Source organism: Abrus precatorius, unplaced genomic scaffold (assembly GCF_003935025.1).
Source record: "Abrus precatorius isolate BTA unplaced genomic scaffold, Abrus_2018 Scaffold9, whole genome shotgun sequence".
In the NCBI taxonomy this organism is placed as follows: domain Eukaryota; kingdom Viridiplantae; phylum Streptophyta; class Magnoliopsida; order Fabales; family Fabaceae; genus Abrus; species Abrus precatorius.
This window is the reverse complement of record NW_020874439.1, coordinates 12,451,659-12,479,012: the sequence shown is the minus strand read 5'-3', so window position 1 is coordinate 12,479,012 and position 27,354 is coordinate 12,451,659. Positions and strand designations below refer to the sequence as shown.

General features: G+C 28.1%; 3 protein-coding genes across 4 annotated transcripts; 2 read left to right on the top strand and 1 right to left on the bottom strand.

Annotated features, from left to right (window-relative positions):
- Positions 1–4,865: 4,865 nt before the first annotated feature.
- On the top strand, positions 4,866–15,210 carry LOC113850166 (3-hydroxyisobutyryl-CoA hydrolase-like protein 1, mitochondrial). Of its 2 annotated transcripts, none has more exons than XM_027480570.1 (14): positions 4,866–5,044; positions 5,132–5,212; positions 5,752–5,820; positions 5,898–5,961; positions 6,642–6,701; positions 7,282–7,382; positions 7,723–7,807; positions 10,321–10,406; positions 10,504–10,625; positions 11,209–11,269; positions 14,461–14,559; positions 14,639–14,740; positions 14,818–14,859; positions 15,042–15,210. In XM_027480570.1, exons 1-14 carry the CDS (start codon positions 4,925–4,927, stop codon positions 15,159–15,161), a joined length of 1,212 nt encoding a protein of 403 aa, XP_027336371.1. In that variant the 5' UTR covers positions 4,866–4,924; the 3' UTR covers positions 15,162–15,210. The 2 variants fall into 2 exon arrangements, with proteins under 2 accessions (XP_027336371.1, XP_027336369.1); XM_027480568.1 differs by having other exon boundaries at positions 6,642–6,721; positions 7,299–7,382.
- A 2,185-nt stretch (positions 15,211–17,395) lies between these two features.
- LOC113851556 (WAT1-related protein At4g30420-like) lies at positions 17,396–21,296 on the top strand. The gene is made up of 7 exons (XM_027482069.1): positions 17,396–17,609; positions 17,702–17,770; positions 18,381–18,497; positions 18,618–18,846; positions 19,391–19,549; positions 19,913–20,064; positions 20,926–21,296. The coding sequence occupies exons 1-7, from the start codon at positions 17,431–17,433 to the stop codon at positions 21,134–21,136; spliced, it is 1,116 nt and encodes a 371-aa protein (XP_027337870.1). The 5' UTR covers positions 17,396–17,430; the 3' UTR covers positions 21,137–21,296.
- A 3,052-nt stretch (positions 21,297–24,348) lies between these two features.
- LOC113850832 (pentatricopeptide repeat-containing protein At1g71060, mitochondrial-like) lies at positions 24,349–25,914 on the bottom strand. Its single transcript, XM_027481361.1, has one exon. The coding sequence runs from the start codon at positions 25,852–25,854 to the stop codon at positions 24,349–24,351; it is 1,506 nt and encodes a 501-aa protein (XP_027337162.1). The 5' UTR covers positions 25,855–25,914.
- Positions 25,915–27,354: the final 1,440 nt, after the last annotated feature.

Below are 27,354 nucleotides of genomic sequence, written 5' to 3'. Positions count from 1 at the left end.
ACCTCGCCCAAACGAGAGAAGCTCGCTCAGGCGAGGAGTAGCAGGAAAACTAGGTGATTCTCTGGACCCGATCTCGCTCAGGCGAGAACGCTGCTCGCTTAGACGAAATGAATCTCGCACAAGCGAGGTGTTCTTCGCTCAAGCAAGAATAGCAGAAATTTGAGAGGTTTCACTGTTTGGTTTTTTGCCTAGACGAGGGTAAGCTCACCCAGGCGAGAGCATATCTCACTCAAGCGAGAATTAGCTCGCTTAAGCGAGAGCGCGAGGACTGTAGGGATATTTAAGGGGGCCTCATCATCCAGAAACTTTATTTCTCACCAGATAGTTTTTCTCTCTCATTTTCTCTCTATTCTCTCATTTTTTCTCCTTAGATAAAACCTTCTTGAAGTCGAAATCCTTCCTGATCAAAGTGAGATCGTCTATCTCATCAAGATCTAGGTAAGTTTTTGGAGCTCAGTTTTGGTCCTTATTCTTGTTTCTTGCTCTCTCTCTTTTTCAAGAGATTTATACTTTGTCGTCTTTAGTAAATCTGAACCATTGGGGCCGTATTTCGTACTCAAATGCTTGATCTATCTCTTCAGGGTTCATTAGGAGCAAGATCTTGAAACTTGTTTCAAGTAAGGAGAGCTTAACTAAGCTGATTTGGTTCAAGTGGTAGATAATCTCGTTTAAGTTGATGATGAGTTGTTGTATGAACAAGCTTTAGAGTAAAAACCCAAAGTATGTATGGTTGAGTATATTCTCTACTGTATGATAATTGTCTGGAATGTTGTGGTGGAATATGATGTGTTGCAATATTGTGTTATATATGCCGAGGATTTTAATATACGCAAAAATATTCAAGTTATGTTTTGAGTTGTTTAGTTTCATTGTATAATATGTATTGAAATGCTTAATTAATATTGCAAAATGCTTGGTTTTGCCGTGAGAATATATGTATAGCTGTGTTGTCAATGCTGGATGAAAATATATGCATTGTTGTATTGTTGAAGCTGAGATTAGATTTAACTCTATTGTATTATATTGATTTAAATGTGCTGCATCACATTCATTTTTATTATTCTAGAGCTACATAGAACATTAAGCTGTACTTGTCTGGATCCAAATACTGGGATGGGTCGCTCCTAGACCGGAACAGTTTCTCTGGATTACTTAGGCTGTGAAATCAGTTGAAACTGAAATGCTGCATTTGCATTAGTTAGGCTGGAAATGGGCTGGACATGTTGTATCAATTGGCTGAAATTGTTGTATAGATTGTTGTGAAATATGGGAATTATATAAATGATTTTAATGCTTTTATACTCAATAGTTATGATTCTTATTTATACAAACTCACCCTTGCATTTGTTGTGTTGTTGCGTGTGTGTACTGCGATGATCGTATGATGATATGTGAGTAGAAGTAACAGGTGGAACGTCCAGTTTCCACGCTGGAGAGTCCGACTGAGGAGTAATCCAAGCTGAAAACTTTATGATATATAGATTAGTCTAGGTTTTATTATGAACTTGAGCCACTTGGCTATAAATCTAATGTTTTGATGTAATTATTGTGCAAGAACCTTGGATTTTAGGCTCTATTTGAAGCAACTGTTGTAATTATGTATATACACTCATAATTTTTGTAATATATCATATATATTTAAATATATATGTCTTTGGAGCTTTATTCTTATGTTGATTTATTTGTTACAATCAAATCTTTTTTTAAAGAAATTATATTATTTGTAATATACCAGTACTAACTTGTTAATGTAATTTTTATATTAGAAGTAGTGATGTGTGATGACATTAATCTCTTATAAAAAAAAAAGGGTCATGACATGTAACGTATATCATGTTTAGATTTTAAACTAATCTAAAATTATTCAAAACCTTGTTTATATACATTAAATTTAAGATAATTATTTTTAAATGTCGCGTATAATATTAGCAAAAAAAAAAATAACGTATATAATAAATGTAATATATAATTATAATTATAATAAGTCTCTAATTTTAATCAAAGATTTTATAATTAACTATTTAAATAATTTCAAAATGTAATAAAAATAAATAATATATAATTATAATTATAATAAGTCTCTAATTTTAATCAAAGATTTTATAATTAACTATTTAAATAATTTTAAAATATCATAAAATAAAATTTAACTTATTTTAAAAAATAAATAGATAATAATAACATGACTAATTGGATTTTGGGAATATATAATTTATTTCTAATTAATGTAACTTATACCAGCGAGATTTGATTCTTCTCGTGTATATAAAATAAGTTGAAGAAAATTTAATAAAATTTATTTTTCACTTTTTAACTAATTATATAATTTAAATAAACAACTCTAATTCAATTAGGTAATTATATTTAGCTATAAATAATAAAATTTTGATTAATTTTACCGAATTAATATAATTTAATCAATATGCTTTACATTCATTCTCATATATGATTTGCAAAGATATCATCAAAATATAAACGTTGTTTTATAATAATAATAATATCTTACAAAATAATTTTATTTTTATTCATTATTTAGCTTTTAACATATAAAGCTTTTTTTATTAAATAATTTCAAAATTTGGCATGATACATTTATGATATTTATGAGAAATAATAATAGAAGTATTTGAAGAAGTTATTTTTGTAAATTATATAAAAAAAAGTACTAGGATAACAATGAAAAAAATAAGAAATTATTATTATTTTTATTTATGAAAAAAAATAAAATTAGTGTTTTTGTCCATTAATTTTAAAATAAGTTTTAATTTTTTTAACTTTTTTTTATTTATTTTACTCTTTTAACTTGTAAAAATATTTTAAATATATCATTTTTCTATTAAAAAAACTAATTCTATTAAAATTTTTATTATTTTCTGCCATGTGTATTGTGATAGCATTATTCATTATTTTTCTTAGATCTATGATCTACAACTAGGAATAAAAATAAGTTAAGCCATCCAACAAGGATTCACGACCTAACTTTTTTAAAGCCTAACTTGATCTAGACTTAATTTAAGTTTTTTAAAAATTTTAATTAATTAAATAAGTTAAGTTTGAACTTAAAAAAAAAAGCCTATTAGGTCTATTTAAAATTTATAATATAATAGTATATTAAATGAATGAAATTTTAAAATAATAAAATTTTAAATTAAAAAAAATAATTTTTTTCATTAGAGTCAAAAAATGCCTTTTAAAAAAGAGAAATCTATTGAATATCTCAATATAACATATTTATTTAAAATAATTTAATAGCCTATTTATAAAAAAAGTTTAATAACCTATTGAATATCTCAATACGAAATAAGTCATTAAAAAGACTAATAAATCCAATCAAACTTTTAAAATAGTCAGCTTAATAAAAAGTCTATATTCTATTATAGGTAATAAACCAGACTTAGCTTTAAAATTATTAACCAACCAAGTTTGTTTATACAAAGTCTAGTATAGTCTAGTATACTCCTTCACCTCTTACTTTGCTTTTCTTTTTTCTTCCTTTTTTTTTGTGTTTTGATTTGTAATTGTTCAATCTTTTAGGGTTTAGAGACAGTGAAATGATTTGTGGATATATTTTGAGTATTGATGTGTACTGCGGTTTATATGGGTGTTTTCAATTTCACAATTTTTGAATTGGGTATTGCTCCTTTTGTTAAGATTATTGGATATATCTTTCAAAGTTGTTGATTCAATTTATTCATTGTCTTTTATCCTTAAGCGTAGTTTTCTAAAAGTGTAATACTGCATGTTACAATACTGAAATTCAGAGTTGATTAATTTTTATTGCTTAAATTTATACTAATTTGCAATGCCATTATAACTGAGTGTTAGTTGATACAAATTTTATTCATTTTGCTGAATAATGTTATACACTTTTTTGTGAATTTTTCTCATTAATGTTATTCCTCTTATATAATTTCTCTAACTTGTACACTTTAATTTAGGAATAAGTAAATTCTAAATATTTGTAAATATATGTTGCATAAAAACTTGACAAGTGAGTTCATAAGTTTTATCTTTTCTTCGTCTTTCTTTCATAATTTGAATTGGATTTAAAATGATTTCATTGATTGCCAATAATAGCTATCAAATGTCTCCTTTAGTTTTTTTTTGTTATAATAAGAAGTAGAAATAAAAGAAAATTCAAAATTAACTCACTTTTAAAGGAGTGTAAAAAATTATTTATGCACCTCTAGCTTGATGAAAATAAAGATGAAATAGAAGAAGCAGCAGAAAAAATAAGATCTTGATGAAATAATGAAAAAAAAATATTCAAGCAAAAACAACAGGAAAAATAAGATTTCACCGAAATACATAATATATGTGATAAAAAATGACAAAAATTTATAATAAAAAATAACTTATTTAAAATATTTTATAACTCAAAAAATTAAAATAGATTTAAAACAATTAAAAAATAAAATTAGATGACAAAACACTACTTTTACCATTTTTAATGATAATAAATTTTAAAAAAATTTAAATACCTTACTTATTAAATTTTTAATTATTATAAAATTTATACTAACAAACTATCATTCTTTATCCATATAAAATATTAATTTAACTGTTATGAATATTTTAAAAATAAAATAAATTTATAACATGTAATTTTTTTTATAAATCTATTTTTACTTTTGAAAAATAAGACCGAACTTGTTGTAACAATAAAGGAAATCATAAATTGTGACATTTTGATCCTCTTCAGCTAAATCTTTGTCAAGCAAGAACATAACCAATCAAATGCTAGTTTATCGAGTTGAATTATTTACTGATCGATTCTTCTATTTTTTATTGACCCACGTTAACCGTTGAATATAAAAATGAATGAAGATTCCGACAGATAAGATGTATTTTGAATATGTTGATGATTATTATATTGATGGAGAGAATAAAAAAGAGAGTGAAAGGTGGAAAGGAATAACTAAGGATGATGCAGAGCAAAAGGGTAGTGTGGTGGTTCCTCAGAAAGGCAAGGCTCAGCCTTAACGCACACAGAAACCTCTCTGCTTCTCAACATGTCATTCTCGATAACCACGATCACAGTCAGGTAACACTGTTCTCACTACTGTTATTATTATTATTATTATTATTATCATCATCGAATCTGTGTTTTTCACAAATCACAATTTCGCAGGTTTTGGTCGAAGGAAGTGGTTCCTCCAGAATGGCAATTCTCAATAGACCCTCTGCTCTTAATGCTCTCAACACCTCTATGGTTACATTCCTTTCCTCATTTCTTTGAATTAATTATTAATATTATTTTTCATTATTTTTCTATTTTTTTTTTGCACGTTCTGCTATTTATTTCAGTTTCCCCTTGTGTTTGTGACTGGTGATAGTAATTGATGGAAGAAATTTTATAATCTGTTTTGTTAATATGCTTGTGTGATTAAACATGACAAATCAATTCCTAATATTTGTCTTTTTCATATGTGAAGAACAAAAAAGGGTAATATACTCATTTGGGTGCTAATATAGCTTTAATTCGATGATTCCAATATTTACTCGAGGTCTTAAGGTTTTAAACTTTTAATCACTCATATCAACATCTTTTATTATATTATAACAAATGCTAACCGCACTCTCTTTGTTATTGGGTGAGGTTTGAGTAATTTAGTTGGGTCAATGTGAGATTTTACTCAATAGTAGAGAGTGTTGCTGCTTGCTACTAGCATTGCCTTTAGATGATTTTGTTGTGATTTCACACTACCTTAGGAGTAACATGATTTTGGGTTATACTTTTTGGTTTCTCAGGCGGTTAGACTGCATAAACTTTATAGGAGTTGGGAAGACAACCCTGATATTGGTTTTGTGATGGTGAAGGTAATATATATTTTCTATTATCTTTTTGCCCTTTTCTAATGACAAGAAACTTACACAGTATTTTAAATTTTCTGAAGGGCAGTGGCCGGGCATTTGCAGCTGGCGGAGATATTGTTGCCCTTTACCATTTGATAGACAAAGGTAAAATTTAAAGATTTTTTTATTAAGATCTGGATGTTGAAGTTCTGCCCCGAAATCGTATTCCATTGTCATAGTTTTGTGATAAAATATCCTTGTAAAATAAGATAGAATATTGTCAACATCCTTAAATCAAATGCAGATACTAAGAGCTTAAGCTAATAGGTGGAGGCTGTGGAACGGTCTTGCATGTGCATGTTTGGCAAGCAAACAATTATCGTTGGGAAATAATTCTTTTTCTTTTCAAAAGCTTTTTCAGGAAGCTGACAAAGAAACTATTATTTCTACAAAATAAGCTGAACTAATCAGTTAACAGAAGTTACAGTGTGTTGACTTCTGAATTAAAAGAATGAAATGCTAAAAGCAACAATTCATTGATTAGTTCAATGGCATCCTCTCATTCTTCTAAATCTTGTGTTCGCTTCTTTACTTTGTACCTTTCCAAACTAGAAAATACCCCTCATATTCTCTTCAACATATTTGGTATTTTTGCTGCCTAGGGAAGCTTAAAAGAAACTTTAGGTTGCATCCATACTTTTGGTTTGATATTTTTCATCCAATTTGGTTTTAGTTATTTTCTGCCTTCTGTTTTAAATGTGTCTTTTTCTAATATATTTTAATTGCTTTAATTTTTTGTCTGTTTTTATGCAGTTATTTTGATTTTTTTCTTTCTATTTATGCAGGGAACATGGAAGCCTGTAAAGAATTTTTTAGAACAATATATAGTTTTATATACCTGATAGGTACATATTTGAAGCCAAATGTGAGTACAGCATTTGCAGGCTGATAAGTCGTTTTTACTCTCTTTTTTAGACATAAGTCTAAAATACTCGTACTGCTGTTTCTTATGAATAATAATTTATACTTATCATAAATTGTGTAGCAAATTTAAATTAACAACTTGCACATTGATTATACTTCAACTTTTATGTAAATTCAAACACTTTTTAGTATTATACTTTAGTGACATACAATTAAATGGAATAGTACTATAATATATTGTAATTTTAGTATTTTACATCTTTATGGGAAAGGTGGTTAAATTAATTGGTCAACAAATTAAATTACATATTTATTTAATATTTCCTTTTAATATCTAGCTTGATATTCTGACATAAAAGATCATTATCCACTATTCTATTATATAATTTATCAACAAAATTATTTGATAAAACATTTCATTTACATGTGTATTTTGTAAAATAAAATATTACTGAGATGGTATTATCCCATTCATCACACTGGCTGGAAGCAAAGTGTTAGATAACTTAAAACCAATTTTCTTGTTTAATTGCTTGTTACTATTAAACAGAAGTTATGCAGTAATGAACTTCATGCAGGTGGCTCTTCTGAATGGCATTACCATGGGTGGTGGGGCAGGAATTTCAATCCCAGGGACTTTCCGGGTTGCAACAGACAAAACTGTGTGTAATCTGTAAACTTTTATGAATATGTACATGATAGAACCCTTGCTAAACCCTGCTTTGTTCTCATTCTTGACCATTGATGGACTAGTTATTTGGAACATGGGATTTGTGATTTGGGAATTAGGTTGACTATTAGGAATTTGGGAAACTGTAGTTTACATATTTGGATTTTGGGATGTCTTCACAGAATGTATTTGCTATGTAGTATGTACCCTATACACATCACATGTGATAATTTTAAACTTCTACAAGTTTGTTTTCATTTTGGATAAGATGTGTAAAGCAGCAGTTGGTTGCATAGGCTAAGCTTCTTTTCAACTTATCCCCAATTTTGCAGATTTTTGCTACTCCTGAAGTTCATATTGGATTCCACCCTGATGCTGCAGCATCCTTTTACCTTTCACATTTACCTGGTCACTTAGGTATAATTATTTCTGTACATGCCTCATCTTCTGCTTTAAGTTTATGAAAATTACTCCACATGGATAGGGACTAACCAGGGAGATTCTATTTAATTTATTTTACTTAGATAATCCTGAAGATATATAAGCCTGTTTGTTTCAACCTTTTTTCATGAAAAAATCACTTTTAAAAACGTTTAGTGTGTTTGTTTAAGCTTTAGAAAAAAATCAGAATCTGAAAAAAGTCAGATTTCTAATTCTTTTTGAGAAGTTGTTTTGAACAGCTTTCAAAAGTTGAAATTATCTAAAACAAAAATGTTTTTTATAATTTTAAATGAACAAAATACTTCTACTTTTCATAAAATCTCTAAAGCTTAAATCATTTTTTGATACATTCTTAAAATCACCTTTTATGAAAGCTTAGACAAATGGGCCTTTAATGTTGTACTTTTTTCCTGGTATTATGCACTTTCTAAACAATTAGATGTGCCTTAATTGTTAGAATGTGTTTGTTTGAAACAATTTGTGTTTCTTGGTCAAAGTTAAGCTCCTCTTTGAAAAACTTCTTTTTTATAAACAGACTTGGTATAATTTTGCTACAATCAGAATTTGTGGGAAATATAATTACATTAGTTGTACAAAGATTTGCACTTTGTAATTGTAACAGTTACTTCATCACAGATTGCTGCCTTTTGCCATTGCAAACAGTAATTAGGGCCAGTAATGGTGATCAGTGGTAGTGATGCAAACCAGTAAAAATAAACAAGGAAAAGAGGAAAAGAAAGCTGATATTACTTGATATAAAAAGGAAAAGATCAGTAGAATGAGTACTATTGCCCAGAGCTATGCTCCTACAGTGAGCTAATGCCGTCCCTCCATAGCTAATTTCTTAATTTTCAGACAATATACCCTCTTACACACCAACCCCACTACTATAATGGACTCCCCCCTTAGCCACTTATTCCCTCTCTGCCACGTCACCCTCTTTGCCTATACATTTCTTCTTTCTTTGAGCCCATATCCTTAACCGTAGCCCTAACAGGTAGTCATTGGCTTCAAAAGCTCATTTAAATTTGGATTGCTACTTTAGTTCATAGTAGAAATTTCAGTGGTATTGAACTGAGTTACAATTCCTTTCACTCAAGTCTATCACTTTTCTGCAAGTCTTTATCTGGATTCTTCTGGCTTGCTCTCCTATAAATCCCTTTTGAATCATTCATTCAATCGCATAGCCATAAAAAAATCCTTCTGCCCAACTTATTTGGAATTGTGTATCACGTGCAAATCAAATTTCAAAATGTTGCAGAGCATTTCTGCATTGCCAGGCAGGCTTTATTTTATACTGCACTGCATGCGCACCTGACACCACTACTCAAGCAGTTTTATAGTTCTGCTTGAAGGTTTGGCTAGACAGGAAAAATTCCACGGCATTGTGCTTCCTTTCCCATTCTTTGGTGCATTTGTCTGGAGCAAACTGCATGCATATTTGGAGTTGTCTCATTGGTCTTAAATTTGCTTTGGGACAGGGTATGCTTTAGTGTCTCTTTTGTTTTTTCCCCAAGGGCTAACTATGTTTTAGCCTTCTCTGATATGCAAAGGGATTGGATGTCGTTGCTACATTCCTAGTTTCCTATATTGTTTTGTTTGTTTTACTTCTTTCTGCTCTTGATGATACCCAATCCTTCCACAGTTGTAATTATCTTGACCGTAATACTTTTCGTATAAAGAATTTGGCTATAATCACAGGTGACTAGAGAACGGCTTAAGGATGGTGTTAGTTTAGTTATGGTGGAATCTTGATTGGTACTTAAGCCAGCTTGGAATTGTAGTTGTGCAATGATAGAAACTGAATCAGAATATGAATGAAAGAGTGTATTATTATTGAAAAACCCTGAACTTGATCCTGCCCCAGTGTGGTGCAACACCAAGAATAGGAAGAATGTAATTGATTTCCTGGATATTTGACAAATCCAGGTCTCTCCCTAGTCCCTACACAGTTCTGATTTTCCTCCTCTTTTCTCTCTGGTTTCCAGCCCTATTTATAAGTAATTAATAGCAGATTCTATTATTCTGTTACTGTTTTCCCCCCTCATATTCATAATAACTATATAACAGATTCTATTATTATGTAACTGCATATTGAGGCCTTTGTTGCCCTAATTCAATTCCTCCTACTATAGACTCTAGTTATTGGAGGATGTCTATCATGCAATAACTTGGTCCATCTTTCAAATTGAGTCTCTCCTTTTCTTATTTTTACAAATTCATGATGGAACAAATCATAGACTCCTAGTCCTTAGTGATACATGAAATTAAATGTGAATATTGATTTTCTGCAGCACAACTGTTATTCTTATTTCTTACTCCCGTTGATGATGATATTATGTCATACACCAATGTTATGTGTAGCCTTCTTTATTGCATCAAGTATTTACAGAACAGATAATCAATTGATGAAGGAATTGTTAATTGGTTAATCCTTCTCTCACTAACAAAAATGGTTGAATGAAATTCACGTTTGTTATTGTATGCAGGAGAATACTTGGCTCTAACAGGGGAAAAGCTCAATGGAGTAGAGATGGTTACCTGTGGGCTTGCTACACACTATACACTATGTGCAGTTTTGTTCTGTTAAACCCTGCTTACTTGTTTTATTTCAATCTGAATAGATTTTTCAGACTATAACATTCAAAATCATTGTTTGTCTTGTCCTATAGAGGCTTCCATTAATTGAAGAACAGCTGGGAAAATTGGTAACTGATGATCCATCCGTCATTGAAACCACTTTAGAACAGTATGGTGACCCTGTACACCCAGATAACAATAGTGTGCTACAAAGGTTTGACTTGTCTCACATTTTCTCCAAGGGTAGTCTTTATTATCATCATCATTATTTTTAGGATAAAGAAGAAATAATGCAAATAACTGAGAAATTATGTGAGATCCAACTCTGTAAAAAACAGAACAAAATATGAAACTAAAAAGCAAGGCCTTGTTTGATATTTGTTTTTAAAAACAGTTTCTAATTTAAAAAAAATATATATATATATATATATTTAATGATGTTCTTTTGACAATTGTTTTAAAAAAATTTTAAGATAGAAAATTGTTTTTAAAACAAAAAATCAGAACAACTTTATAATGTTTTCTTATTCTTGTTTCACAAATAGGTTAAAAAAATGAAGAACTTGACTCTATATTTTTCTCTTACCACTTTTGTTCAAACTGTAAATATATTATGCTCAAACAAGTTTTTTAATTTTTTGTTTTGCAAAACACTTCTCTAAAACAATTTTTTTTAAAAAAAGAAAAGAACAGAGTCAAGTAGGGCCTAAGTTCTCAAGATGCTCTCTTTTGCTTCTTTGTCTCATATTTTGACACACAACATATGATAACCCTTGTTTCTATTTTCTTTCCTTCAGGATTGAAACTCTAAATAAATGCTTTTGCCATGACACAGTTGAAGAAATTGTTGATGCTTTGGTGAGATTTTGTATCTTTCTTTACAGTCTTTAAAATTTAAAATCGGAATTAAATTATTAAAGGCCTGTTTTGGTTTAAGAAAATGTTTCTTTTAGGTTTCATTTCTGATGTTCATTTATAATTAAAAAAACGTTTCATAAATTCCAATGATTTGTTTCCTATATTAAAAAATGAAGTGAGCCTAGCTCACCCTAAAAGTTAATCTATGGAAGAGAATTGCCCAAACTTTATCAGGAGTATTTTAGCTAATTTTTAATCAATTGTGGACATCTTAACAGACCTCCTGCAAGCCTTGGACATTGGGGTGGAAATAGGGTTAGCTGAGTTAGACTTCATAAAGGCTGAATCTGGCCCAAGTCTTGAATTTAATGCTTGAGCTTGGCCTCTTTACCTGATATGCGTCATTTTTTAAGGTTTGGCTGGCCTTTTTAAAATGTATGGCCTAGTCTGCAAGTCTTTTTTAAATCTTAGGTTTAAATGATATTTTTATTCCTATGATTGACTTATATTTGTAAGTTAGTTCACACATGTAAGAAATTTGTAAATCAGTCCCTATACATATATTTATTTTCAATTTAGTCCTGCAATTAAGTTCAAACTAAATAACGTTAAATTATGGTAGAGTCAAGGCTGTTTTTATAAATTTGTGAGGCCCCTTTGATTTGCATCTTGGTTTTGATAGTGTTGAGGGGTGAAGACATGCACAGGTGAATGCATCGGCAATTCTGTCGCCGCAGCTCCAATGAGAGCACGTTCAAGGATAGAGAGGGTTTTGATGAGGAATCAGGATTTGGGAATGGGTCGGAGCCATTTGTTAGCTCAAATCGGGTTAGAATTAGAAGTGGAGACAAAAGGGAAGATGTGGATGTGGGTGAGAGTGAGTGTGGTTAAATGGTTGAGTAGAGAAGAGGAGGGTATGGGTATGGGTATGGGTTGGAGCCATTTGTTGGGACAGATTGGGTTAGAATTGAAGGGGGAAGCAAAGGGGAGGTGTGGGTGTAAGTGTGGTTGTGGGTGAGAATGGTGAAGTGGTTGAGAAGAGAAAGGAATTTAGTGAGAAGTGGAGAAACACAAGAGCTGGGGAAGGAAAATAATATTGTCATGGTTTTGTATATTCATCCTTATACTTGACTAATATTTGTAAGTTAGTCTTTCCATGTAACAAATTTGTAAATCAGTCTGCATATATACATTTATTCTCGATTTAGTCCTTTGCTTGTTTAGCACTGTTTAATTTAAACTTAATGGTAAGGATTGAATCGAGAATAAATGTATGTACAGAGACTGATTTACAAATTTTTTACATATAGGGAAGAACTTACAAATGTGAGTCAAGTATAGGAACAAAAATACCATTTAAACCTAAATCTTACTTTGCAATATATTCCGAATAGGTAAAGCAACGTACCTTTCAATAAGATAGTAGGCCTAAATTGATATGTAAATCAGTGGATTGAAGTCTTAAAATAAAATGAATATATAATATCAAAAGATTACATTAATAATAGTAGTAATAATAACAAAACTTAGCTCAGGTTTCTTACATCCTTGCCATCAAGTTCTTCATTCAAATGTGACACATGGAATTTTATTTAAAATTCTGCAACATATTTAATGGAAGTTATTTATTATTCGAGTAATCTATTTAATAAATAAGTATCCTTTGGCCTAAGCCTAATGTAGGCTAGATCATATTAATGCCTCAATGAGTAGCTTGTCCTATTTTCCCCCTTGAACTAAATATTTGAAATATAAAATATGTAGGACTGGACATCTCTAAGTGGTCTTATATGTCATATTAAAAATGGATAGGACCTAACTCTTCCCCAAGAGTTAACTCAAAAGAAGAGTCTAATTATTGCATCTTATTGCACATTTGTTTCCTGATCTTTGTTAGAGTCTAATTAGTAGAGGTTTTGAGGTTAGATACAGATAGAAGGGCATGAATGTTGTATTTTCGTTTACAGATAAGTTTGGTATCGCTAGCCAGTTAACGTCTTCACTAAAGGCTCTTAGTTGTAAATTGGTTACTATCTTTATATTTATACTACGATAGTACAAGAAAGATAGGCCCAACCTAATGACATTAAATTACGAACTGTTTTCCAACACAATATTAATGTCATTTGGGAAGTGAGAACATGACTTGTGGGCTTTGACAACTAAACCTTGTCAGTAGATCTCTTTTAAAGTTGTTATGAGTTATTCTTTATTCCTTTTTATCGGAGTAAAAGTCGTGTCATTTACTCTTCATTTTTGGCACGTGTTCAACTATTTTAATAAGTTTTTTTTATTATAGATATTACTATAATATTTTTGGTATATAATTATTTTTTATTATGTCTTTTCTTATGTAACTATTTATCTATCTTAACGTTCTCATTTCTGCTACACTTATTTTTTTCTTATATTATTCTTTTAAAGTTCAATATTTATTATCATGTAGGATAATTAATTGTACAATAATATGACAAAATTTTTCTTTTAACTTAATAGATACTTTATGATGACAAATTACTTTTGATGCCTTTTTACTTTAATAACCTAGTTTGTATTATGAGTAATATTTTTATTAATTTTTTAATCATTATATAGAATCGATCCGAAATAACTAAACTTCGACACTTACTATTTTACATTATTTTTAATTTTATCTTTCAATACATGATTATCATCTTGTTTTGACAAGATATGCAAAATCTATTTCTAGTTTTTGGTAAGAGGAAGCAACCTCTTTTTCTCTTTCTTCTTCATGTCCTATTTTTTATTTAAAGGGATAAAATAAATGCGCTCTGAGTAAGTTTATTTGTACCTATTAACTGTTTTCTTGTCTATACATTGATGGCAGTTGGAAAATATATATTGGCATGTCTTTGCTTGTCCTTTCTTTTGCATGTGGTGGCTTGACTCTTCAGCAACTATTTTATGAGTTATTTGGTTTTAAAAAATATTATCTGTTTCTTTTTTGGTCACAAAAAAGTCATGCTTTTATTTTGTTTCTTGTTTTGAAAATTTTGTACAGGAAACTTAATGAAAACGGGAAATTTTTTTTTCTTTCTAAAACAAGCCGGCCCTTATCTTTTCTCTTATTATTCTTAAATTTCCTCCGCAAAGATGCAGCTAGTGAAATAATGGATGCTGGTTAACATTTTATCTTTTCTTTTATCTTATTATTCTTAAATATCTACTAGGAAAATGCGGCAAGTAAAACAAATGATGCTTGGTGTATTTCTACCCTAGATAGGCTAAAAGAAGCTTCTCCATTGAGCTTGAAGGTGTCCTTAAGATCTGTGAGTTCCTTTTGCATGTCTGATTTCTTTCCTCTTATAAAAATTTGCCTTTACAATGTAATTCGTCCAATTGGTGTAGATACGAGAGGGTAGATTTCAGACCCTTGATCAGTGCCTTATGCGTGAGTACCGTATGACTTTACAAGCAATATCTAAGCATATATCTGGGGACTTCTGTGAGGTATAAGTATTGTAAATTCTAGGAAACAGAAAGAAACTTATTCTTTCTTAACATGAGTTGATTTGAATTCATTTTAGGGAGTGAGGGCACGCGTGGTGGACAAGGACTTAACTCCAAAGGTACTGATTATTTGCATTATTTTATCGAAATCGTAATTTTTCCATATAGCCAATATGTCATCTGTCAATGATTGCAATTTCTTCATTGTGAACAAATGTTGTCAATGATTTTCTTCCTCTTCATGTCATAAATCTGGATTTGAAATCCAAATTTCACTCAATTGTGAATCAACTATATGCAGTGGTATCCTCCAACCTTGGAAAAGGTGTCTCAAGATATGGTGGATCAGTACTTCTTACCTCTGAGTGAAGTGGAACCTGATCTAGAGCTTCCTACAAAAAGTCGTGAAGCGTTTTTATAGTTTCCCTAGGACAACTACATATACACCATTGAATTTGATATTTTGCAGGACAATGTTCAAGTTTTTGTAGTTGTTTACCACAATAGTATGCAGCTTGTTCCAGCTGTAGATTGTGAAACAACTTTAGTTTTCCTTGGAAAAAAGGAATAACAGCTCTTGAACAATTCATATCGATAATTAGGACGTTAAAACTCGAGAGTTTACGTAAATTCAGTGTCACAAACTCATCAATTTATTGAGGGGATATTAAAAGCATTACTATTTATTGAATTGTTCAAATAATATAAGGTAATTCTTTATGTTTAACCTTAATTAATTGCATTTTTAGTTCATGTAATTTAACTTAAACATGATTTTAGTTTCTTTAGTTTTAATTAATTATATTTAGTCTTTATAATTTTTCAATTGTTTAAATTTTTTAAAAAGTAAATTTTATTTTACGTTACTTACTATGCATGCTATTTATAATTTTAATATAAGTACTATATATATTATTATATTTTTGTTAATTATTGAGAGTTTAAGAGGATTAAATGTAAAACTTAAAGCTAAAATTCATCCATAAACTAAACTAACGAAACTAAAACTGTTATTAAAAATTTAGGATGATCGCTAGATTTAATTTTATAAAACTAGGTTAACCAGAAAACTTGATATTTATTCATAACAACTATGTTGTTCTTTGCAAATCTAGAAGTAACTACAGTACTTACAAAGTACATAAGAATAGAAGCTTGTTCATAAATTTCATTATTTATTAGTTTTATTTACAAATAAAATATTTATACCAATTGATTAATTTTAAAGCAATATAATATTATAATAAAATAAATAATAAATATATAAAAAAATTTAAATAATTTTGACAAAATACTTAAATTTTATAATTTATATTTTTCTTCCTTAACAAACAAATAACAACAAAATAGTATTTAAATATTAAGTATTTTTGCCCACGGCGTTTAAACATCCTTGAAAAAGGAAATTAGAAAATTCTTTTCGCTATATCCTTTGTCATATTCTTTTAATAATCTTTTACTATTTTATAAAATAAGTGTTAAGTAAAAGAACATATATTTATTATCTTGAAAATATAAAATATTGTTGATTTCTTTATTTAATAATTAAAAAGTTTTATACATATAAAAATAAAATGAAAATTTATTGAAGATTGTGGCAGGCAATATTAATTATATGAAATGACAGCGTACCTAAGAATTAAGATTGTTTTGCCATAAATAGAACTTCAATTTGTTATCTGCAGACTGCAGCTGCTAATTAAACCAAACGGAGATACCCAAACTCCAAACACAACAAATCACTCTTTTTTAAATCTTTAATTTTTAATGTAATACTCATTGAAAAAAACACTTCTACTTTAATTTAATTTAAATAAATTTATTTTATAATTTTAAAGATTAAATCTTCATAGCTGAAATTGAAATTGCTTCTTTGATATTAGGAGAGTCTTATATTTAAGATAATAATTTTTTGATTTATTTCTTTTTTTTCCTCTAAAAAAATAAGTTTGTATACTTGCAATAGATAAATAAATATTTCTTGAACATTATTTTTTGTTATACATTGTTTTGTTTTTCTTTTATTTTCAGAGAGGATATACCTTATTTGATTATACCTAATTTTCTTTCAAAATTGTATTTATTACTCAAAACACAAATAATGTAAGAACCAAGCGGTGGAAATAACATGAGAAAAATGTTATGTTGTTTTACACTTAGTTGATTTTTGTATAAAAAAAGTGAATGAAAGCATGTTTTTCTTATATTTTGAAACTTTGTAAATTATGGTCTATATTTTACAGTAAATAAATTTTAAATAATATAAAAACTATAACTATTATAAAAATATTATATTAACAATTTTGAATTTTTTTATTATATAAAAATATTTTAATATAAATTATCTAATTTTTATTTTTTAATTCATCTAAATATGTAAAATATATATTTTTTTATTTTTTCTATTCAAATAAAAAAAATATTTTATTTCTAAATTTTTAAAATTTTTTCTACTTACGTTTTTCACTTCATCAATCCAAAAACAAAGGATTAGAGTTACTAGGTGGGGCACAACAACAACCACCTTAGCCTCATTTTAATGCATGCAAGTGATAGATAACAGGGCAAAGAATTCCCAACCACCATCTGATTCATAATGATAATAAGTACAAGTTGCTGATATAAACTCATCATGAAAACATAATGCACAATTTCCCATTTTCATTAGCATTTTCTTTTGGCAAGCTAAGATGAGAGGATTAGATTACTACCTGCCAACAATGGCTATGTTGTTGGTACAGTTTCTTTATGCAGGTAATAGTCTTGTCGTAAAAACTGTTCTCTTACAGGGAATGAGCCCCAGGGTGTTCATAGTGTATCGCCATGCTTTTGCAACAACTGTGATTGCTCCCATTGCTTATTTCCAAGGGTACTCACCATTATCTCCCTCTCTCTATTTCTTTCTCATTCTGCTAATCCCTCTCATGCTATGCTAATTATTTTCTTACCCTTTCATTACAGGAAAAATTCTGCCTCATATTCCTTAAATTTAAGAAGCTTTTCCTTGATATTCTTCACCGCACTAATTGGGTTTGTTTCTCTAATTTTACATATTTTAAATATTTGTATGTATATGATCCAAAATTATATATATATATATATATATATATATATATATATATATATATATATATATGGAGCATTTCAAGTGAGAATAGTTAGTTATTATAAGAGATGATAAGTGAAAGAAGAGAATTAATCGGAAAGAGAAAGAAAAAAGTTGATAGTAGAGTAGAAACATCAAATCTAAACTCTTTATTTGATTCAATAATTATTATTAATTCTTCTCACTTCTCATAATAATAAATTTCTCTCACTTAAAGTGCTCCTATATATGTGTGTGTGATAGGGTTGAAAAGTTACCTAAAAATATGTAATAAAAAGTAAAAAAAGATAATTTTTTAACCGTTAAATTATTTGATTTGTGTTATTAGTATTTAATGTAAGTTTTTTAATCTTAGGCATGGTGTCAATGGATCCTCTATATATATATATATATATATATATATATATATATATATATTTTGTTCTTTGACATGTGTAATTTGTGGTATTGTTTTAGATTTAGTGAAATGAGTTTTTAAGGATATGAAATTATTAATTAGTCTTTGGTGTTGCTCCTATTGATATGATGTTGCAGCATTGCATTGAGTCAAAACTTATATGCTGAGGGTCTATCTCTGACCTCTGCTTCAATCGCAAGTGCAATGGCCAACTTTGTTCCAGCAGTCACATTTGTTATGACAACTTGTTTAGGGTAATTAATTAATGGCTAAAGCTCAAGTCAACAATTGTTTGCAAATCCTTACACACAGACTTAGAATGTTGTGTTAATCAAAATTCAAATGTATGTTTCTTTCCCTCTGAAATTGATTAGAATGGAGAAAGTGAATATTCGAAGCTCAAGATCTTTAGCCAAGATAGTAGGGACAATGGTGTGTGTGAGTGGAGCAATGTGCATAGCTTTCTTGAAAGGTCCAAAGCTATTAAATGTAAAAAACCTGCCATCACAATCCATCATGGCTTCAGGAAGTGAGAGCTGGTTGCTTGGTTGTCTAACTCTCTTTGGATGTTGTTGTGCCTGGTCAGTTTGGCTCATTGTACAGGTATTTTTTTTATTTTTTTTCTAAAGTGAAAAATTTACTTTGGAGGGTAAAATTAGGGATTATTTATTAAAAAATTTATAGTCAAGATTCAAACAAGGTTAAATTAATATATTAGTTTTTAATTATTTGAGAATTTTTAAATAAGTATTTATATTTTAAATTTTATAAATATGTTTTAAACTTTTAAATAGATCAAGAACTAATGGGTACTTTAGTATGTTTGTGTACTTATGAGTCCTAACATACACATAACCATGAATCTACTTACACCATGAATCTACTTACAAAATCTTCAAGTATAAGAACATATTTAAAAACTCCTAAATAGTTTAAGAACCTACACCAGCCTATAGATTAATTTGATCTTTAAATAATTATATAATTTGTTACACATCTGTAATTAATCATAATCTCAACTGACAATTTTGTAATCAATAATTTCAATTTTTTTAACTTTATGCAATGTAAGGTCAATGATTGAAGAGAAACATGAATTCAGTAGCGTTTATTTTTCATGTAATCTCCTTTTATCTGTGTTATTCAGGTTCCAGCCACTGAAAGCCACCCACATCACTTATCTTTTTCAGCTTGGATGTGTTTTATGGGAACATTAGAATCAGCAGTAGTGGCACTATTACTGGAGCCAGACCTAAATGCTTGGAAGATTAATTCTCTACTTGAACTTGGTTGCGCTTTAACTTCAGTATGTGGATTATCTATTTCCCATGAAACATACAACACTTGTAAATGCATTAATAGTGAACACAAATCACATGTTTGTGTCACCATTTCTGTCTCGCTAATAGAAAAATTATCACTTTATCTTTAAAAAAAAAAAATAGAAGAGAGAATTAAAGATACTTTTTTTATTCATTTCTTCAATTTTACACCATCTTTCTAAATGCAGTATAGTATGAGTTTAATTTGGGTATATTTTTGCTGTAAAATTTTTTATACTCTTAATAAATAAAAATACATCACAGATATATTTTTATATCATTGATTACATAAATCAAAGATTTTTTTTAATATAATAATCTACAATTAATGTAATGAATGCATGCAGGGGGTAATGGGATCATCAGCAGCGTATTTTCTGCAAGCATGGTGCATTTCAAGGAGAGGTCCTCTCTTCTGTTCGATGTTCAATCCTCTTTCCACAGTGATTGTCACAATATTGGCTGCTTTGTTACTTCATGAGCAAATCTACATTGGAAGGTATTTTAATGTTGATTAAATGACCCGCGTGAGCACGTAATTAATCTGAATATCAAAAAATTAATATGGCTTAAATATATTTTTTAAGTTTTAATAAGTATGAAAAGTTTTAGTTTTAGTGTTTAGAAAATTTATTTTTATTTTTAACTATTTTAAACTTTTATTGTTTGGTCTATATAATTATTAACTTGTCGTTAGATAATTCTAATTGGACAAATAGATGTCCAACTATATAAGTTTTATCATGGGTGTAAACTTATCATATATATTACAAATATGAAAACAACCTATTTTTAATGTGTTGAAAGGCACATATAAAAAGTTAAAAATAAATTATTTTTTTCAAATAAAATTATTTATTATCTTAAAATTATAAAAAAATATTTAATACATGCTTTTTTATGATAATTTAAACTTCTTAATATATGCTGTTGAATACATAAGAAAATTAATATGAAAATAATCATTTACATGATTCAATGATAAAAACTTTAAATGTGTATTGTATGTATGAATTTTTTCAATACATATAATGAGTTGATATACATGACAAAATTTAATTAACTAAACATTTGTTAGTAAAATTAACAATATATTATTTATCCACAGCTTGATAGTAGGGATAAAAATAAAAATATAAAAATTTGATATAAAAAAAGAATAATTAGAAAAATTAAAAATGCTAGCAAAATACTTTAGTATGAATGAGAAACATTAATTTAGGAAAGAAAAAAAAAGTAAAACTCACGTAAATTTTGTAATTTTAATAAATTTTAACTAATAATAAAAAATATATCAAGAAAAAAATGTTAAAAGAGTGTGTAGTATTCTAACATGATACTTTCATTTGATATGGGTTAGCTTGACAGGCGCAATTGGAGTGATCATTGGCTTGTACGTTGTGCTTTGGGGTAAAGCTGAGGAAGTTGTAATGAAAGTGGAGACTGTCACAAAATCGATGGTTAATCCCTCAGAGGAAGTAAAAATATTGATGAAGGAAACTTCTAAAGAAGTACATTGTAAAACTGATTTGAAAGAACCCCTTTTATTTGCTGAATCTCTACTAACATAGAAACATATAAGTCAGGCTAGACTTTACTCTAAACAAGCCTGGCCTGTAATATAATTATTAGGCCTGAATTTAGCCTGTTACTTGTTAAAGGCTTTATTTTAGGCCTGACCTGACTTGTTTAAGTGGCTTGACCTGACCTAAAACCTGTTAACAAAGCCTGTTATAAAAAAAATTAATAAAAATATAAATATTTTATTATCAAATTAGTTTATATACTTTTTTAATTTCTATTTACGTTCTTAATAATTATTAAATAATTATAATAATATTTATATAATTTTATAAATAACTTTTAAAATATTATTTAAGTATTAATTATAAATATTTTATATTAATAAAATTTATATTTATATTTTTTTTAATTTATTTTTTAAAATTATATAAATAGTAAAAATTTTAGTTTTATTTTAGAAACATATTTTGTTTATTTAAAGACGTCTTATATTCAACAAATAAAGTTATAGTAAATACATAAAATTGATAAAAAAAAAAAAACATTCACACAGTTTGTTGAATTAATTAAAAAAAATTATTATGTTTTAAAAAAATAAATTTAAACCTAATGCAATATATATATATATATATATATATAATGACAATAATAATAACTATTAAATTAAAAAAATAATTACAAAAAATAACACTTACAAAATTTATTGAATCAGCTAAAAAAATTATTATATTTTAAAAAGTAAATAAATATCGTCATTATAAAAATTGTATATGATAAATACTTATATTATAAAATTTATAGATGCAGAAAAATAACATATGAGCATAGGAAGAATTATTAAAATTTATATTTAAATTAAAATAGTTTATATTTCTAAATTTTTATCTTAATTAAAAAATATGTGATAAAACTTAATATAAAAATTTAAACTTAATGTACTATATATATATATATATATATATAAAATGAAAATAATAATAACTATTAAATTAAAAAAATAATTACAAAATATTTAATTTTATTTGTTTCATTAATTTGTTATTTTAAATTAACAAATAAATGTAAAATTAACTATATTATAATATTAATGTAATATAGAAAATATTACTGGTACAATAAATTAAAACATATACTTATATATTACATATAAATTAATGAATTAATAATAATTTAATTAAAACATGTGCACGTTACAAAAATATATATTATTATATAATTTATTTATAATTATATTATTTATATTATTTGCTACATGGTCTAATTATATATATATATATATTAATATATATTATAATAAGTTTTTTATTTTATTTTTTTATCACTTTCTTAATAAATTTTTACTTTCAAATAAAATATAATTCAGATTTAAGCAATTTCTATTTATTATAAATAAAAAGAATTATAACATAATATATTAATATAATAATTAAATAATTAAATTAATAATAATAAAAATAAGAGTATAAAAAATATGTTAATATAATTTTATTATTTTATTTTTAAATTTTATTTCGTTTAGTTTTGATTACGTCTTATTCTTGTTCAAAGACTTAACTATTTTTTAAATTGTTTAAATGTAATAATTTATTATTAAATAAATTTATTATTTAAAAAATATAATCATTTATAAGTATTTTTAATTTTTAATAGAATATAATTTCTATTTATTATAATTATAAATAAATAAAATTATAACATAATATATTAATTTAATAATAACAGAATTAAGAATATAAAAAATATACTATTAAATAGCTTTATTATTTAAATATATTTTGATAGCTCTATTTTAAAATTATATATATATATATATATATATATATATATTTATACAGGCCGACCTGTCAAACTTAACATGCTTTATAAACAGCTCAGACCTGACTTATTTATTTAAACAGGCTTTAAAAAAAGCCCGAACTTAATTTGTTTATTAAAAATGTTAGGTCAAGCCACAGGCACTGTTAGGCGGCCTGACCTGTTTCTATCCCTAATCTCTACCACAAAATAGGAATCAAACCTAAGTGATCAAGTAACACTTCATTTTTTTCTTATTTCAACTTCCTCTTTGTTTCATAAATTTTGAGTACGAAGTACAACTATGTGTTAAGCACATAGTATGATCATAATCACAAATTTGTTAGAATGATATGCAGAGTCCCAATTATCTCAATAATTTATAGTGTACAAAAGAAGGATCCAAATACAATAAAATTACAAAATAGAGGGAGAATAAAAAGGAATAAAAAAAAAGTGACGAAGTTGTGAATTTGAGATGCATTGTGTTTGACCTTGTTTTAAAAAAGGGCACAATTATCTTCGTATTTTTATCTGTGTCGCTAGACTTGCACTTGTGATATTATATATATTGTAATAATGTTGTATATGATGACCTTGTGAATTTAGGAAGAAATTATTATTATGGTAATTCTAATATATTACATACAAAATGTATGTTATCATGTATCATTGAAATTTTGGATGTTTTTTCCTTTTGTGTTTTATGTGTTTGAAAAAATAGAGTTTAATAAAAAAAAATTGGGCAATTTATCTTTAAGAGCTTTATTTGATTAAGTCTATACCACCATGATGGATCATTTATGAAATTAGTTTGGGAAGTTTTAAAGAATGTGTCACCAACAATTCATGAAGAATCAACTGAGGTTGCTTCTCTGAGACGATCATAAAGAGAAAGAAAATCAATTAATCATGATGATTATTACACCTTTCTTGAAGTGTCAGACTTCAACATTAGGTGTACGCTAGATCCAAAAAAATTATATGAAAATAGTTTTTAGTATTTAAAATACTCTATGAATTATAATAATGTGTAAGAGTTGGTAAATTTCTATTGATTTTAACTCGTGGGGTGCAAGTTGATATTTAAGACTAATAAAGATTTTAAAGAAAGTGTAAAGCAATTTAAAGCAAGATAAGTGACAAAATGATTCACTAAAAAAAAAAAAGACACTTAAAAAAAAATAAAATTACATAGTTTTCTCTTATGATTTCTTCAAAATTATTATGATAATAGTAAATCATTATGACCTTAGGCTACAGTAGATGGATGTGAAAATAATTTTTCTAAATAGAGATTTTTTGAGGAGGTTTGTATGCAACAACTAGAAGATTTTATTTAGAATGATAAGGAGCACTTAACGTGTAAATTGAAGAAATCAACTTATGGTTTGAAACAAGCATAATGACACCTTAAATTTGATCAAATCATTACATCCATGGGATTTATGAAAAATAAGGTGGATCAATGCATATCTCTCAAATTATGAATTTTCAAAACGAAATATCTGGCAGTATTCTCCATCCCAGAATTAATTAGAGCATACTTAAAGGTACTAAACATTTTGGAAGGTAGTGGCCGCATGCCCGCATCCAACATTTGTTGAAAGTATTTACAGGCTTCATCTAACTTATTTTCATGGCACAAGGCAATGATTAACTTGGAGAACATATTCATTCTAGGAAGGAGTCCCTTGGCTTTCATCTGATCCCAAACTGCCATTGCAGTATCCAATCGCTCTTCATTACAAAACATTCTAACCATGATCTCATACGTGCTGACACTTGGCTCACACCCCCACTCATCACTCATCCTCTCAAAAACCAAGCAAGCTTGTTCAATTCTGCGAGCCTTTATTAGGTGATGAATTATTATGTCACACGTTCTAGAATTCGGACCAATCCCATATTTCTTCATCTCATCAACCATCCTATACGCATCATCTATCTGCATTGAGTGACAATAAGCCCCAACAACAGCATTGTAGGTGTGAGCGTCGGGTGCAAAACCACTAGCCTTAGATTTTTCAAAGAATTCAAGAGCTTCATGCAATCTCTTGTCAGAACCCAAACCACTAATCAAAGTAGAATATATATGGGGACTAGGCCTCGTACCCTTTGCTTGCATCTCATGATAGAACCCAATGGCCTTGTCATATTTCTTAGCCTTACAATATGCACTAATAATTATACAATAAGCAACAACATCAAGCTCAAAACCCTCATCCTTCATCTCCCTACACACCTCATCGACCCTCAACAAGTTTTGCTGCTGACTCCACCCTTCTAACAAAATGGTGTAGGACTTAACATCAGGCGTTAGCCCTAATTGCCGCATTTTATCAAACACCTCTTGTGCTTTCTCAACAAACCTGGATTCGCACAAAACATCAATCAACCTATTGAAATCCAACACTTGGGGATTCAAACCATACTTTTCCATCTTTTCAAACGTCTCCACTGCTTCGTCGACCTTCTTTGCTCTTGCGTATCTTCGAGCAACGAGGGAAAAAGTGTTACCAGTAAGCAACTTTCGGCGATTCATGTCATCCACCAAAGTCCAAATCATCTTGAACTGTCTAATCTTACCCAATGCCTCGATCGAAGCATGGAAGCTCTCTGTGGTGTGTTTGAACCCTTCCTGTTTCTCTGCCCAACGAAAGAACGAAAGCGCGAGTAGACCCGCATTGTTGAGCCTGTTCAAAACCTCAACCACCAGCTCCGGCGACGCCGTCACCGGCACATTGCGGAGAGAGGTGTCGACGGTGGAATCACGAGTGTTTGATAAGACTTTGCAGATAGTTTCGGCGTCTGTGTGAATTTTTGGAAACCCATATGGTATTTGGGTGAGTTGGAATGTGTGTATGGAGTGATGATGCTCAAGATTTGAACCTGGTGAAGGTGAAAGGGATTTTGAGAGTGGAACAAGATTGGGGTTGGTCAATTTTTTGTATGATCGTAAAAGAGCCATGGAAGTTGGAACCCTAATTGGGAATTTGGGAGGTGTTATGGTTATTGGTTTTCGGTGATTCAGCTTAGCTTCACCTCTTCGGCCATGTCAGCTCAAGTTATCTGCATGCAAATCTTGGCAATGGAGGGGGAATAATAACAGTGACACTGATAGAAGTATGCTATGCCAACTCCACTGATCTGGTCACGGGGAATGAACTTCACCCCTGAAAGCATTTTCTAGATTGCTAGAATGTACCAATGCCTGCATAATAATCATCCCCCACCTACAAGTCCGTTCCTTCAATGGGTTGGGCTTACTAAGGCCCAAACCTGCTAACTGTATTCATTTATCACCTGCAGATTAAAATATTTAAGGTTTTTGGTTTTAAAAATTATATATATATATATATATATATATATATATATATATATATATAACATTAATTGGTTGAGTATTTTAAATTATAATTTTATTTTTCAAACATCATTCCTTAAATTTAAATATAATTCTAAATCTTGAAACTACTAATACATTATATCAAACTAAAAATATTAGTTTAAATAAACTGAACGTTGAGATATTATAATATTAGCAATAAATATAGTGCATGTTAATTTAAATAATTTAATTTTATTATTTTTTTATCAAATTCAAAATATTATCTTCTTAATTTATTATTAATTAATAGAATAAAATAATCATTATTGAAAGAGAATCTTTATAATTTTCATTTATAAATTTCATAAAAAAAAATAATGATAATTTTTAACATAAGACACGTGCTAGTCGCTGAAGTCATTTACATTCCTTACAATATCTAAACTTACTTTACATCGATAATTTCCAACACTGAATAATTGAACTACAATTGTTTTCCTTAGTTACTTGATAAGGAAAACTATAAGACAGCATTCTGACATGTGAGTATGATTTGGTTCGTGCTTGTTGGGCAGATGAAATTTCGACCTATAATATTTATGAGACATGATGAAAATATGATTTTGGTATGTGATTGTGTACTAATTAATTTCTGATTATAATTGTTCAGTTCAAATTAAGAGTCATTTTTAAAATAAACAAACTCAATCAATATTGATTAATTGGAAGAATGTTAGTTTTATTATTATTATTATTATTGATGATTTTATTTTTTTAGTGTGCGTGAGATTCTGATTTAAAAGATACACTTTAACTATTTAAAATTTAAGGTTTAAGATTTAATATGTAATTTAAAAAATAATTAATTAAAAAAATAGTTTAAAATTATGCAATTTAATTTATACATACTTCTAATATTCTAAACTCTAATTCAAAAAAACATGATGTAATGAAATTTAGCGATTTAAAAGAAATTATATTAAATATTTGAGCAATTATTTTATCAATATTTTTTACTAGCATTAATTTTTTTAATATTTTTATAAAATTTTAATTTCAAAATATATTAACTATGGTTTTAAAAATGTAATTATAAAAAATTAATTTGTGTTTTTAAAAATAATAAAAAATATTATATAA